This window comes from Dendronephthya gigantea, unplaced genomic scaffold (genome assembly GCF_004324835.1).
Source record: "Dendronephthya gigantea isolate DGI-Jeju-01 unplaced genomic scaffold, DenGig_1.0 000010F, whole genome shotgun sequence".
NCBI lineage: Eukaryota > Metazoa > Cnidaria > Anthozoa > Malacalcyonacea > Nephtheidae > Dendronephthya > Dendronephthya gigantea.
The window spans coordinates 2,377,068-2,390,606 of record NW_021163020.1 but is presented as its reverse complement, the minus strand read 5'-3'; the positions used below and the strand labels follow the sequence as shown (position 1 = coordinate 2,390,606).

Sequence of the window (13,539 nt, the reverse complement as noted above, 5' to 3'; positions counted from 1 at the left end):
GCGAACTCTTGCCCAAAAGTCAAAATATACTAGTTTTGAAATTATAATTTTTGTCGACCATCGTTCGCCTGGCTTGGCTCGCACGGCCTGTTCGGCGTGGAGACAAAGACTTCATCAATAGAATGGCCCAGCCTAGCGACGGAAATTCGTCTCAAATAACGGAAAGCGCTTGTCCAAAGCTAAATGCTGCGATATCCGAGTTTGAGAAGTTGACGGAGAAACACCGTTTGTTTACAAGTAGCAACTCGTATTCGACCGACGATACAAAATCAAAGATAGCTTTTCGGGAGTACGGCGATGAACTTATTTCTTGTTTAAGTGTTATGAGAAGGCTTATGGAAGAAGCCGAAAGCGAGAATAGACAGCTAAAACAGGAAAAGTTCTTAATATCGACAAAAATCGGCAGCGCTTTGGGGGCTGTGAATCGAGAGGTCGAACAACTACGAGTTGAGCTACAGAAACAAGACCGTCGCTTGATCGAGCTTAATTCTCAAGGCAATATGAAGGATATTTCTGCAGATTTTGCGGAAGAGTTACGGCAGACTAAAGCAGAGAAGGCTGAAATACAAGCCAAGTACGAAGCACTAAACTCTACTTATCAAGAGCTGACCGAAAAGTCGAAGAACTGTGATCGACTGGGTGAACAAGTTCGTTCGTACAAGGACGATATCACTCGTGCGAACGAGACGATAAACGTTATCAACATCGAAAGAAGACGTTTGAAATCTGAAAAACAGAAATTGCTGGGGCAGTTGAGAGAAGCTTATTGTATTATAGATGACAAAGAGGGCGAATTGAGAGATTTTATCAAGAATTACGAAGAGCGAATGCGTGAGTCTGAGCAACAAGTCGAAAGTATTGCGAATGAGAAGCAAAAATGGATGGAAGAAAAGCGATTGATGACCAGCACAACTCCGACGCAATTCACACAACTAAAGCGACAACTAGACGACAAAGACCGCCAACTAAACGAACTACACACCGAGCTGGCAGGAGTCAAAGATCAACTCGCGAAATTACAACAAACTTTGAGCTACCCCGTTCCAAAATCGGACCAGCAACAAGTCAAACGCTTGCCCGTCCCGTCCATAAGAATTCACGATTCTGGTCTGCAATCTGCCTCAGAAGGCCTTACCACCGAAGGTATGTGTAATAACAGTTGTTTTTAAAAAAAAATAGATCAATTTTCTACATTAATCTTTGATATAATTGCGGGTAACCACACTTGTGTTTCTCGTTTGAGTTTTTAAACTCGAAAGTCCTTAGCATGTGTGTGCCTGTTTTGCATACGTTGCTTGCTGAAGTGAGAAACGATTTATTATGATTTTCAATCGTTTCTGGATTAATGCCAGCTTGTGTTTTCTTCCAGCGAAAAGTATTGCTTTTATAATGAATTATCTTATCGCTTTATTGTCAAATCTAATGCAGTTATTTTTATAAATAAATCTTCACTAACATCTACATGTGATAAAATACAAGCTGCTCCTCAAAGGCTTAATAAAAAACCCTATAAATAACCCCGACTAGTAGCATACGATCGACCGTGTGCTATCGATTTGTCTCGAAACTGTACCCTTCGTGAAAGTGGGGAAAATTTTTAGTTAATTTTAGAAATTTGACCTTTATTGTTCTCCGATATTTCACTATATTTCACAGCATGGCGTCCTATTATACTCATGCGAAATATATTATATTTTGATCTGTATTTTACCCCAAATCATGAATTATTTATTTTCGCACCTTTATATTTGCTTAAATAAGATTTAAGGCGCATTATCGAGGCTTTCCCGGCTATAGTATTATTTTTACGTTTCTGTTGACATTTTGATCTTCGCAAGGAATTCTCGTTTGTTTGTTACAGCTGCTGTTACATTTTGAAATTGACGCGCATTCATATTTCATATAAAATTGGCGGGGTTTGGCGCGCTGTGATAAATTAACAAATTTTGTTGAAAATAAACAAAACTGTTGTCATGCACCTCTCAAACGTAATTATATCTTCACACGTGCTGGTACAGTCAAAGTCGACACTTGAAAGCTTAAACAAAAAGTGGAATTTCAGGAAAAACGTAATAACTTTCGAAGGGCTATCGCGTAAAGAATTAGGGTGTAGTTTGATAAGAGAGTAGGGATTACACAGTTTAAGATTTCTATTTTTTATTCTCCCCATCGAAAATGCCCCGATATGGTTTTCGATGTGTACAAGGCTGGGAATTATGCCAGCAAATGAGACTTCCGATGACAATGTATTTACATAGTGCGTTGTTCCAAAATAACTTAACTTAATATAAGCGATGTTGTCTTCTCGCTGAAGTCACCGTGGTACTGCAAAACATAGTCTGGAATATGAAAGTTGTTTGAACAAAAAAGGGAATATTCGTGATGTTGCAATACTGATTAAATAATTCTCAGAAATGAACGATTCCTTGAGCAGTCATATTGTGGATCTTTATGGTCGGTTTAGAGCTTGTTTCCCTTATTTCTCAACTTCTTCGTATTTTGTCTTAATTCATGAGTCGTAATTCGTTATAATCCGGAATATTGCACTATTTACGTTCGGATTACGACATACTACGACACTCTTCGATATACGAATTACGACACGTGAAAACCAGCCTTTAATATAGACCGCTTTCATCACTCCTCATTTTTGCCATTATCGATCTTTTGAAATTATATTGTATTCTTGTTCACTCAGTACCCCGGCAGAGAGCGCTATCAAAACAGATCCAATAATAATGAAGTAAAGGTCAACATTTCTTCCTACAACGCCCAATATCAGCGGAAATGATACGATTATTATATCGCCTGTGAATGAAAAGTAATCACGAATAGTCTAGAATGTGCAATTGATTAGAAATCGATCATTTGAACATGGAACAGACATCTGCTATTTTGATTTTTCTAGCTATTAGGACTTATTAGGCATCTTTTTCTCCCTAAAACGTGCATTCAGCGACGAACGTGAGCCAACTTTTGATATATGGAATGAAAATAACCTATTTCCGCATTTGAAATGTAGTTATTTTGGGGATATTACTCGTTCCTTGCTGTTTTACACTACCCTCTTTGGCTCTTTCAACATCAGTTTTTTTTCATAGCTCGTTCTTTTGACCTTCATTGTATTACTCTTAGTATTAGTATTCTCTTTGACTTGTAATTAATCAAAACATCTCGTCGGCTAAGAACCTACATAAACATTTATCATATCAAAAGCTTGTGATGAAATTTTGAATATATGGTGCCAGGTAGCCCAAAAAAGTCATCGGGGTCTGACCAACGTAGGTGTGACAGCCAGAGGTCGCAGGTGTATTAGGTAGGACCAAAGTTTATCAGTGATTAGATCTGCCTCTGCAATTAATTAGTTTGGCTGTCAACTTTGTAATGAAAACCCCTTTTCTTTTTGTTTACACTCGACCTAACAAGTCGTCTTCGACCTAACCAATCGCCTTCACATAAATGTCAAAGAAACGTGCGTCCTTTTATTTTATTACTCCACTTCAAGATGTGATTTGTTTCGAGACGTGATCTGTAAAACTGAAAGGACTAGGTCCTCAAAGTTTCATTCATCATAGACTTCCCTGAATCTTAGTCATCTTTTTAAAGAGACAATTCGTCACCTTTGTACAATTGATTAAATTGCTATTTCTACTAATTATGGTTGGAATTTCCTGGAAGAATTTCGTCAAAGCCTGAAAGGCGGTGCGATTAACATCATGAAAACGTCTGTGAACAGCCGTATATATAGTAACTTAGCAACATAACTTTCGCTTATACACTATAAGGCATTTATGATCAAACCAGAAATGTTAACACGAATGGTAAATCGTAGATATCGAAAGATTTACTAGAAATGTTCATGGAAATTGAAACAGGTAGCAATCAAATCGCTTTGAGAATTACCATTGCAAAATTCCTGCTGTGATTAGAGAAATGATAGTAGTAAACAAAGGCCAAACAGTATGTGTTTGTACAGGAAAACTGTATTATCCTAAACCGTGTGTTCTGTTTAGAGAAACGAATGGGCGATAAGTGTTGTTAAACATTCTCAAGGTCTTTGATTTTGTTAACAATATACCCGTGTCACAAGACACAAACGTGCGTCTGTCGTCACGATTTCGAACCCTTGCCGCATTTCAATGGGATATTTCATCACCTCGGAACATGATAAGGCACAATTTCTTGCTCGGATCGTGCTTGGAATTTCTTTCTGTGCATAATCACTCGTCACCTAGGATTGTTAAATCTAGGATTGAACTCCCTACAAAGATTTCGTCATGCACAGTTTTCCCGTGTGGGTGTAGACCTCCTAGTTTGCCAACTTAGCTCTATATGGTAGCTTCAGCGATCTCACTTTCCATACATCCATACAACAAGTGTTTAACTTGTGGTTTAAATATTACTAGATTCTTTGGCTACGAGTATTGTCTCAGGACCGGAGACTCCCACGAGTGATTTTGTTCTTTCGAACTCCGAGGTTTATACCAATCATGCAACCGAGGCTGACGATCTGACGTATTACAAGAAACGAAGGAGGTACGGCCGTTTGGGATTGGTACGAGTGTTCAGTCGTGGAAAAAAGAAGTCCGTAGACTTAAGGGGTAAGGAAGGATTGTGTGTGCCGCAAAATTACCATAATCACCTTCGTCTCTCATTGATCCAATTAACATCGATCATTAAACACACATGTCTTGACTATTTAGGACGTCGCCCTCTGTCATCTCTAAGCAGCGATGGTGATAATGATGTATCGGACTTGGCCCAGATATGGCAGTCGCACAAAACTATCCCTATTTCGCAATGGAAATCCCCAGCCGTCATTGCCTTCCTACATGTACACTTGCAAATGCCTATGTACACAGATCGTTGTATGGAAAACGTCAAGAGTGGAAAGATCTTGGCTGATATGAGCGACACTGAACTTTCCAAATCATTAGGGATTATCAGTTATATCCATCGCAGAAAGATAAGACTAGCAATTGAAGACTTTCGCCATCCCGCTTCGGTGTAAGTATTAGGAACTAAGGAACTAAATCAACTACGTGAGGCGTGAAGCACTCTTAGTTAGAGCAGCATTCACGAAATCGGACAATTTATTTTGCTAATTGATGTTATTTTCTATCGTATCGATCTAGGAAATATCCCAAGATGGGGGACGTTGATCATCATTACGTCGCTCATGATTGGTTGACTCACATTGGTCTTAGCCAATACGCTTTCACGTTTGAGACCCAGATGGTCGACGGCCGTTTGCTTAGCACTATGACGCGCAAAGATATTGAAAAGTACTTGAACATTACTTCCAAACCTCATCAGGTAAAATACGTGTTATTCGAAACAGATGTGCATCTGTGAATTCTGAAACTTTTTGGTCCGATTTGCAGTAAGTTATGAAACAAATTCTTTCGTTATAGGATAGCATCTTGTTTGGTGTTGAACTTCTTAAGCATCTGGGATTTGATAGAGAGGTAAAGCTGTTTTCAGCTAGCTTGGTATCTGTTTTAAGGTGTTGAGGTTCGAGGCTCGTATGGGCGGGGAGGTTAGAGAGGAGAGGAGGGTGACCAGTGTCCTTAAATTTGATCAATTATACAACGGTTGCGTACAAATCGTTGGCCCACCTATTTGGCAAAGGTTCCTAGAGGATTGGCATGTTACATCAAGTTACCTGGCAAAGAAGTGCGAACACACCACTGTTAGATTCTGTCAGATACCGGGGCAGGACTTGGAGATATTGTATACGTTTTTTCTCCCTTCCTGCAGGTTCTTGCAAAACGAAAGGAAAAATGCGATGAATACGATCACGACCCCATTGTCTGGAGTAATGAACGAGTTATTCGATGGTGTGAATCCATTAACTTGAAGGTTCGGATGGATTATGATTTATGATTGCGATGTCAGACATGTCAATGAAATTCATTTGATTCCAGCCAACTGAGAATAGGAAATAGTCCTGCTCAGATATTTAAATTCAAGTTGACTGAGATCGTATTCTAAATATGCTACAACATAACTTGAGGTTCATGTTCTCAGCTGAAAGTGATCGTTTCTTCTCTTTTTAGGAGTACTCCAATAACTTACGTTCCAGTGGTGTTTTTGGTGGACTTCTGGTTCTGAATCACTCATTCGGACCTGAGGAACTTGCTTTGTGTTTGAATATTCCTGCGGAGAAAACGGCCGTCAGGAAGCACTTGATTGGGGAGCTGTCATCTTTGATGATTAACGCCAGGTAGATTGTTTAAACTGCTTTGTGCGTCAAAAGATAATACTGACTTTTCTAAGGAAAGCATTAGAAGAGTCAGTATACAAGTCGAAGGACTTGAGGGGCTGTTTACATGAGCCCATTTACCCGAGATAAAACGAAATGTGAGATAGGTATTGAAATAAGTCTTTATGAGACAAATCAAGCGCATGCTATTGTTGGGATGATTATATATTGCCATGATCATGTTATCTGCTCATTTCAATACCTCAAAGTCATTTCGCTTTGTTAATCTCGGATTAGCTAATCTCGGATTAGTTGATAAATCCCATTTGTTTCTGTTTGTATCAAAACAATCATAAGACAGAGAGTAAAGGTATCAATATTTGTTTGTTGCATGGTGAAGGGCTGGCATGGGCGTTAAGTTTCGTGGAAGCACGAGACGAAGTCTTCGTGGAAGATCAAAGAGCTTTCACCGCCATAGTCGTCGCACTGGAGAGTATGACGTCAGCAACGATGATGAAGTTAATAGGGTTAGTATAACTACAACAATGTTAGAGTTTCCTACCGTATTACTGTAGATTCATCATCAAGATAACTTCTTGGGCCTAGGGGCCACAATAGATAGTAATAGTGGTAGTAGGGAGAACAGTGTAAAGTTTAATTTTCCCTGTAGTGTCAGACTGTACAAAGGGGAGTTTGCGAAGACTGAACAGTTTAGAGTTAATGGTACGAAGATTAGTTCTAAATGTAAAAGTTCACTATCAGCCAAATTATCCGCTTCCAGACCGATGTACAGTTCGAAGATTCCTCTGTGTATCTGTAGCGTATATTTTATGTTTGTGTGGATAAAAAAATTACACCATAAAAAGTAAGTAATATCAAATTATATATTTGCAGTTATTGGAACCAAGCAGGCGTACCCAGGACGCCCTGAATGTGTCCCCGAACATTTCACCAAAGCGAAATGTTACTGCCAGGCGGTCTCTTATTGAACGACCGAAATCAACTGATTGTGAACGGAATTTGGTTGAATAGTTATCTATAGGTGAATAGAAAATGCGCGACAAGGTAGGAAGGCGCGATAAGGTTCGGTGCTGTCTTTCACAAACGTATGCATACTTGCAAGGTTCTTTTTAACACATCCAGAAACGCGCACGCGCGCGCTTTGAGGGTTTGCATATAATGAACCCAGAAGCATTTTGATTGGATGAAAACGGTCGGAGCGTGGTACTGTTTGCGACGAATGAAAAAGAGCCTTGAGAATGAATGAACGTTAACCACGACACTGGGAATGGTTGGTCAGATCGCTGGTTCTGGATCAACCTGACCAACTTCGTCCCCAGGGTTTTCCCAATGGCGGAAGCCTGGGTACGAAGCTGGCTATGCCCTACGAGATTGACAAACAATGGCTGCACTTAGACTTAGTTGATTTATTTTGTATTTAAGCAAGAATTATTGCGCGCCACATTCGAATCAAATTTGATAAAAATAGAATAATGCAATCCGGAAGAAAGACTTCACATAATTAGTTGTCATGCTGAATTTATCAGTTAGTTTTTATATTCTAGAGGAAACTTAAATTTAGACCATTCTCCAGCCTCGTACCAATGCGCTTTATTGGAAGACAAAGAATTGTATTCAGTTTTTTAGAGATCAGTAGGGCAGCCACACACACTTGCTATTCTCAGCTACTGATCTCTATAAGAAATGCCATCTTTGTCTTCCAATGAAGCGCTTGGAGACAAGGCTGATTTTGGGCCGACACTTAATCGGTGCATATTCATATATTCGTCCTATGCTTGACTGATTTCATTCGATCGCGAAAGCGGTTGTTTTTACGGTATGTGAAAATGAATACATAAATGTGCACCAAATCGAGGATGGCCCTGGTCCTATTGACAAGTATTTATAGCGTTGGACGATCCCTTTGATGTTTTTAATGTTATGAATAATGTTCAATATGAAAATGTTTAAATAAATTGACATTCTATTTTTGAAAAAAGATTAATGGTGAGAGGGTGACTCCCAGGCCAGGTAAACAGTTTAATTTGAGATTCAATTTTAAAGAGGACATTACTTAGAGCAGCAATATTTAGCAAGCTTTCGGTTAGAAAACATAAAAAAAGTGTAGCCATACATGTAGAATGAAATATTCTTCATTTTTATTTTTTCTCTAAAACTGCAACTTAATAATAATATATTAAGATCTCTATTTTACATATATTCTATATATATATACGTACATTTTTTTACAGCGGCCATAAATTACTCTGTACGATGCACACGAACATGTATACACATGCATGGACTAAACGATTTTTACTGCAACTTGCAGGTACGACTTAGCTAAACGCGTCGAGCTAAAAAATACGCTTTCCACCAATTTCATCTATCGATGCTGCCTTCTGGCGGGCGAAAACATGCTTTCACGACTTGCACATGCGCAATACCGCTTGTGCACGAATGTATTGCAAACTGCAGTTAAAAACGGAAAACGTCTGCAAATTGGTGAAATCATGAAGAAATGTATGTCACTCATTTTAGAGAGCTGAGCTTTTGCTCAGCAAAAGAGAAAAATTATCCGATGGATTAAGGTTCAGGCTTTAAGCTGAACCCTATTATTACACGCATTGTTCACAGAACTTGTGCCAACTGACTCAACATCTGAGGGTAGTTATTATCCACAGCAAGTGTGGGTAGTTGAATGCAATGGTTCCCAGCGTGGACGGTTAACGAAGCTAGTCTTGCGTCGGCGGAGCGGTGATGGTTTTCGAGGGATAGTTGGGGAAAGAGTCTGCCAGTGAGATTTTCAACCATGCACGGGTCATCTTCGTGACTGACTATGGGGAGCTTTTCAGAGTGGATTTTCTTAGGCCTAGCAAATAAACATATTAAGTACTTTTCAAAATATTCCCACTGTGAATATTCTTATGGTATGTAGATATTTCATGTATGTGAACTGAAGCTTTTGGTCAAGACAATATACAGGGAGCCAATATAGTAAGAGATTATCAAATCTCACTCAACCTTCTAAAGTCTGGGTAGAATGTGTCCTGGGTGCTAGGATCTGTTTTCTTTTTTACTCATTTTAGGATGGATTTGACGCTCTTCTATGACTGGCCCAGTGAACTCTATATCTAAACTGGGACGACAACTCGGTTGCCATTTTTAGATTTATTATTTCAATTGTTTTTGTCATCTCGCCAACAAAAACTAAAAGCGATTGGTTCTGGTCCCTAATTCGGCTTCAAATATATTGGCTTCAAAGATGGCTGCCAAAAAACCATGAGTTATCGCTCCAGTGTAAATAGAGTTCACTGCTAGTTTCTTCAAATCACTCACCTTCCTCTCTTGATCAGCTTCTTTTCCAAAGGATTTCCAGTGACGGCTTTAAACAGACTAAACAACAGCTCAGTATCTGGTTCAGATGTCACCACTCTCTTTGGCGGTCTAGGCTGGTGTTCTCGTCTCTCCTCAGGTGGGGTGACGGGCCTCTCCATTAACTCCTTGTCTGGGTTGTGGTCCTCAGGGAAGAGGGGTGGAAGGCGGGAATACGTGTTTTGCGCCATTGAGCTGGATTTGATCGAGTTTGGTTGAAGCCAAAATGATTGAGGCAGCGAACGTTGTTTCATTGGTAGTGGTTCTGAAAGGAATAAATTGATAATTTTGAATCAATGAAGGTTCTTAGCACTCGCTATAGGAATGAGGAAACTTGTCTAATCGGCGATGGGATATTACTCGTCAAAACTCTACTTTAAAGTCTTTATTCTCAGATCAAAACGCCTGCTCAAAACATCCGTTCATTCTGTTAAAGTCACAAGAATTACTAGGAAAGAGTGACTTGGAATCTCCATACACCCACGTCACCGTTAACTCACGAGTTTTAAAAACGTTTTAAAGACCTCAGACTTCTAAAAGAGGTATTTTTTCAGGATATCCGTGCAAAACCTTTGTGTTGGATGTGGGCTGATTTTTACTCCTGAATAAATATTAACTATGCAAATCCCCGGAATAGTTATTTAACTATTGTGAGATGTTTCCGGCTTGTCATTGGGTGTGCCTCCTAAAACAATCACAATTTATTCGCAAATAGGTGTCTTAACAATAGACCGAGAGTGTTAAGCTGTGTGACCAAATAAAATAATACAGTGATTGACATTTTTGTCAATCATTAATCTGCAATTTCAAATTTCAAAAATACAACATGGACAGTCTACAGCTTAGAATAGAACCATTAATCTTTTATTTTTGCCATTTATTTACGGAGTAAAATAACATAAGATGTGATGTCACATCTATACCTTAAACCCCGTAATGTTTATTGACTTTCTTGGCTGTTCAGTGTATGAATTACATCTAAATGACATCATGAACTTGAATAGGGCTTTTGAAAAATGCCTGCATTCGAAAAACGACAATCCTAGAACGCTAGTCCGGCAGTCAAATAACTAGTGATCTTAAGAAAAGCTATTTTCCGAGGGGGGTTTGGGTATATACTATTCCTATTGTATTCAAATTTGATGCATGATAGATGGCACATACGGTAACGCCATTTTATTCCGTTTCTGAGGTCCACGTCATCGCGAACTAAAAATCTGCCTAAAATGTACCGTGTTTGGGCAATAAAAAATGCAGACTACTACAAAAGACTAGTGGTAATACTCATTGACAACCCAGCACTTCCTGAAAGAATTAGAAATTCCACCCGCAGGGTATTATTTAATGAAAATAATTTGTCATTTTTTTATGTCGTAAACACGAGCAAATGGAAAAAAATTTTAGCTGGGATTTCTTGAGACTTAACTTCGGAGAAACAAATGCTTCGTGTACAAATTATATTGTAACTTTTTAAACTTTTAAAATAGTTGCAATTATTGCATGAGTTTGCTACATTCATTCCTATAATCGTCTTTCCGCATTTAATAATTTCATTTTATAATTTCACCTGTCGGGTGTGACGACGGTCGACAAGACGACAACTCGCAAGTTTCAGTGATATCAAACTTCGAACACGCAAGTGTGTATCACAAAGACACAAACTGCTGGTGATTGTGCTTTCGTTTCGTTAAATAATTTCGATTTCTTTGCATTCTAGCCTCCCTTAACTTTTGCGGTTTGGCTTGCTTTGTCCGAATTCAAAAAGAAGAATTTTGATCCTCTATTTACATGTACGACGACAGGGTAAAATGAGACACTGCACGTAGAAGTAAGACGTTCAAATCTCTCAAAGAAGAAGCGTTTCGATTGCTCAGCAAAAGTATCCGTGGGCTAATATTGTTGGCATAAAACTCGTCTCCATTAACTGCATAGTTCAAGGGTTCCAATGTAGTGAATCTTGCAAGTTATTTAGCACAATAATTAGGTATAGATAAGATCTAAACGCGCAGGTTTTCTACAATATTTCCGTCAAAACATAGCAAAAGCGACAGGGCCAATATCGAGCTATTTCCACAAGTGGGTCACAAAGCAAGATTAATCACCCCATTAACATTTAAATATCTTATAACAGGTCATGATTCAGCTTTTGCGGCTCGATTTTGGTTGGAAAAACACGTCATTGTCTTCAAACCTTGAGGGAACTATTAATGTATAGACCTATCAATTTATAGTAAAGCACAGTACGGCCACATATGGACTCCTCAAGCCAGCGTTTCAGCGATAAATTGTGTATTTATTCGATTGTTTTAAGTGTTTCATTTCAAAGAGCTTTTTGCGCTCGAGAGGGCAATATTTTGTAGTATTTTAAAATTACGTCATTACATCAAAGCATTAGGGCGGGACGCGCGTTGCTTGATCCCCAAACAAACTACAATAGTACGGTGAAATATCGTTGAAATATGATGCATTTTAAGCTAACGATCATTCGTGGTTTCCATGTATTTTGTGCACATGTTGGACACGATTTGAAAGCTGAAACACGCAGCCACAAGCTGTAGCAAACACATAATACTAGCCTCGATACTAGCAACCACCTGGCAAAAGCGTACTGTTAAAAAAATTTCCATGCAATACTACACTGACGTACAGCAAGAATCTACCGTTTTATTGCGAACATATACACGACTTCAGCCGAAAGTTACGTTGACAAATTTTCAATGTATTTCGACGCTCCCGATGTTAGATGATTTGGGCGCAAATTATACTCCTTAAATCTTGTGTTATTACACAAAATGTAACTAAATCTTACGAAGTATACAAACGTACGCAAATCTACCTTTTTTACTCGTTCTCGGTTTCGAGTCATGCCCTGATCCAAAAGGCTTGTCCTCACTTCGTTTTCTTGAACAAATTCGAGCGCCTTTCACCGATAGTATCGTCCTGCGTTTGCGACTAAGTCTCGATAAATCTTTGACGCCGCACAAACTCTTATTCTGCACAGACGAATGTTCGGGCGAATTTGACTTTATTTCCTCTGGTGTCTTTGGTGATTCCGGAGTCTTAGGCTGTCTCCACTGATTAAAATCTTTGTCTTGATCATCATTTGTGACTGTGAGTTTATCCTCGTTGATTATTTCAGCCATAATTTTTCGTGGGAATTTTACATAGTCTTGAACAACGTTTCAAATCGAGTGCTTTGGAAGTTCGCCAAATGGTCAAAGAGTTATCATGCAATTGTCGTCAAACAGCGAGCAGAAATTTCTGTCTTTATCCCGGAATCAATACAGTAGTGTCTAGCGGTTGACTACACAGAACTTTAGTCTGAAACTGACGGTTGTTTTGAAATTATAACGTATCATTTGCCGCCGAATTCGAGTAAAAGCTACAATGTTTACATGGTTTCCTTGCGACAGTGTAGCAAGTGCCGGCTGCATTCTAATTGGTTAGCGAACGCATTATGCATTATTCTGATTGGCTGTCAAAAGCTGGTTGATTTCATTGGCATACAATTGTTGTTCTCTAAGGTTAACATGATGTCGTTCGTAGATTTCTTTTTTTGGCAAGTCATTTGGTCAAACAAATAAAGCTCAATGTTTGTCAAGCTGTAATATTTCATGGCCAAGCGCGATTGTATCACGCGTATAAATAGCACGTCATCTTAAAATAAATACAAATTGCAAATTTATATTTTTAATTGTATCAAGACCTGCAATTACAGCGCTGCTGCAATTTGCTTGCATCATTGTCTATGCTTGCATTAATTATATAATACGCGAAGCGTAAAGTTTTGGCGAGCAAGTTATTGTGCCTTGGGTCAAGAAAATTGAAAATAATTGTGAAATATTTAGCGTTTAATTAAGGCACTTCGTCAGGAACGTGATCACATTTGATAGATCTCGTCAGAACCACTTTTAGTCATTCCTAGGCCTTATACATGAATTTTAAGCCGTACGTGACCC

General features: G+C 38.8%; 2 protein-coding genes across 4 annotated transcripts; one reads left to right on the top strand and one right to left on the bottom strand.

The window, feature by feature from the left end:
* The first annotated feature begins 52 nt into the window (after positions 1 to 52).
* Positions 53 to 8,280, top strand: LOC114518089 (kazrin-like). 3 transcript variants are annotated; one of them, XM_028538003.1, is made up of 9 exons: positions 53 to 1,143; positions 4,407 to 4,601; positions 4,704 to 5,007; positions 5,136 to 5,316; positions 5,415 to 5,468; positions 5,761 to 5,862; positions 6,060 to 6,226; positions 6,606 to 6,732; positions 7,100 to 8,280. In XM_028538003.1, exons 1-9 carry the CDS (start codon positions 123 to 125, stop codon positions 7,235 to 7,237), a joined length of 2,289 nt encoding a protein of 762 aa, XP_028393804.1. In that variant the 5' UTR covers positions 53 to 122; the 3' UTR covers positions 7,238 to 8,280. The 3 variants fall into 3 exon arrangements, with proteins under 3 accessions (XP_028393804.1, XP_028393805.1, XP_028393806.1); XM_028538004.1 differs by lacking the exon at positions 7,100 to 8,280 and adding an exon at positions 6,987 to 7,075; XM_028538005.1 differs by lacking the exons at positions 6,606 to 6,732; positions 7,100 to 8,280 and having other exon boundaries at positions 6,060 to 6,230.
* A 97-nt stretch (positions 8,281 to 8,377) lies between these two features.
* Positions 8,378 to 13,055, bottom strand: LOC114518090. Its single transcript, XM_028538006.1, has 3 exons — positions 12,417 to 13,055; positions 9,545 to 9,845; positions 8,378 to 9,077 (listed from the first exon to the last, which is right to left on the bottom strand). Exons 1-3 carry the CDS (start codon positions 12,721 to 12,723, stop codon positions 8,837 to 8,839), a joined length of 849 nt encoding a protein of 282 aa, XP_028393807.1. The 5' UTR covers positions 12,724 to 13,055; the 3' UTR covers positions 8,378 to 8,836.
* Between the last annotated feature and the right edge of the window lie 484 nt (positions 13,056 to 13,539).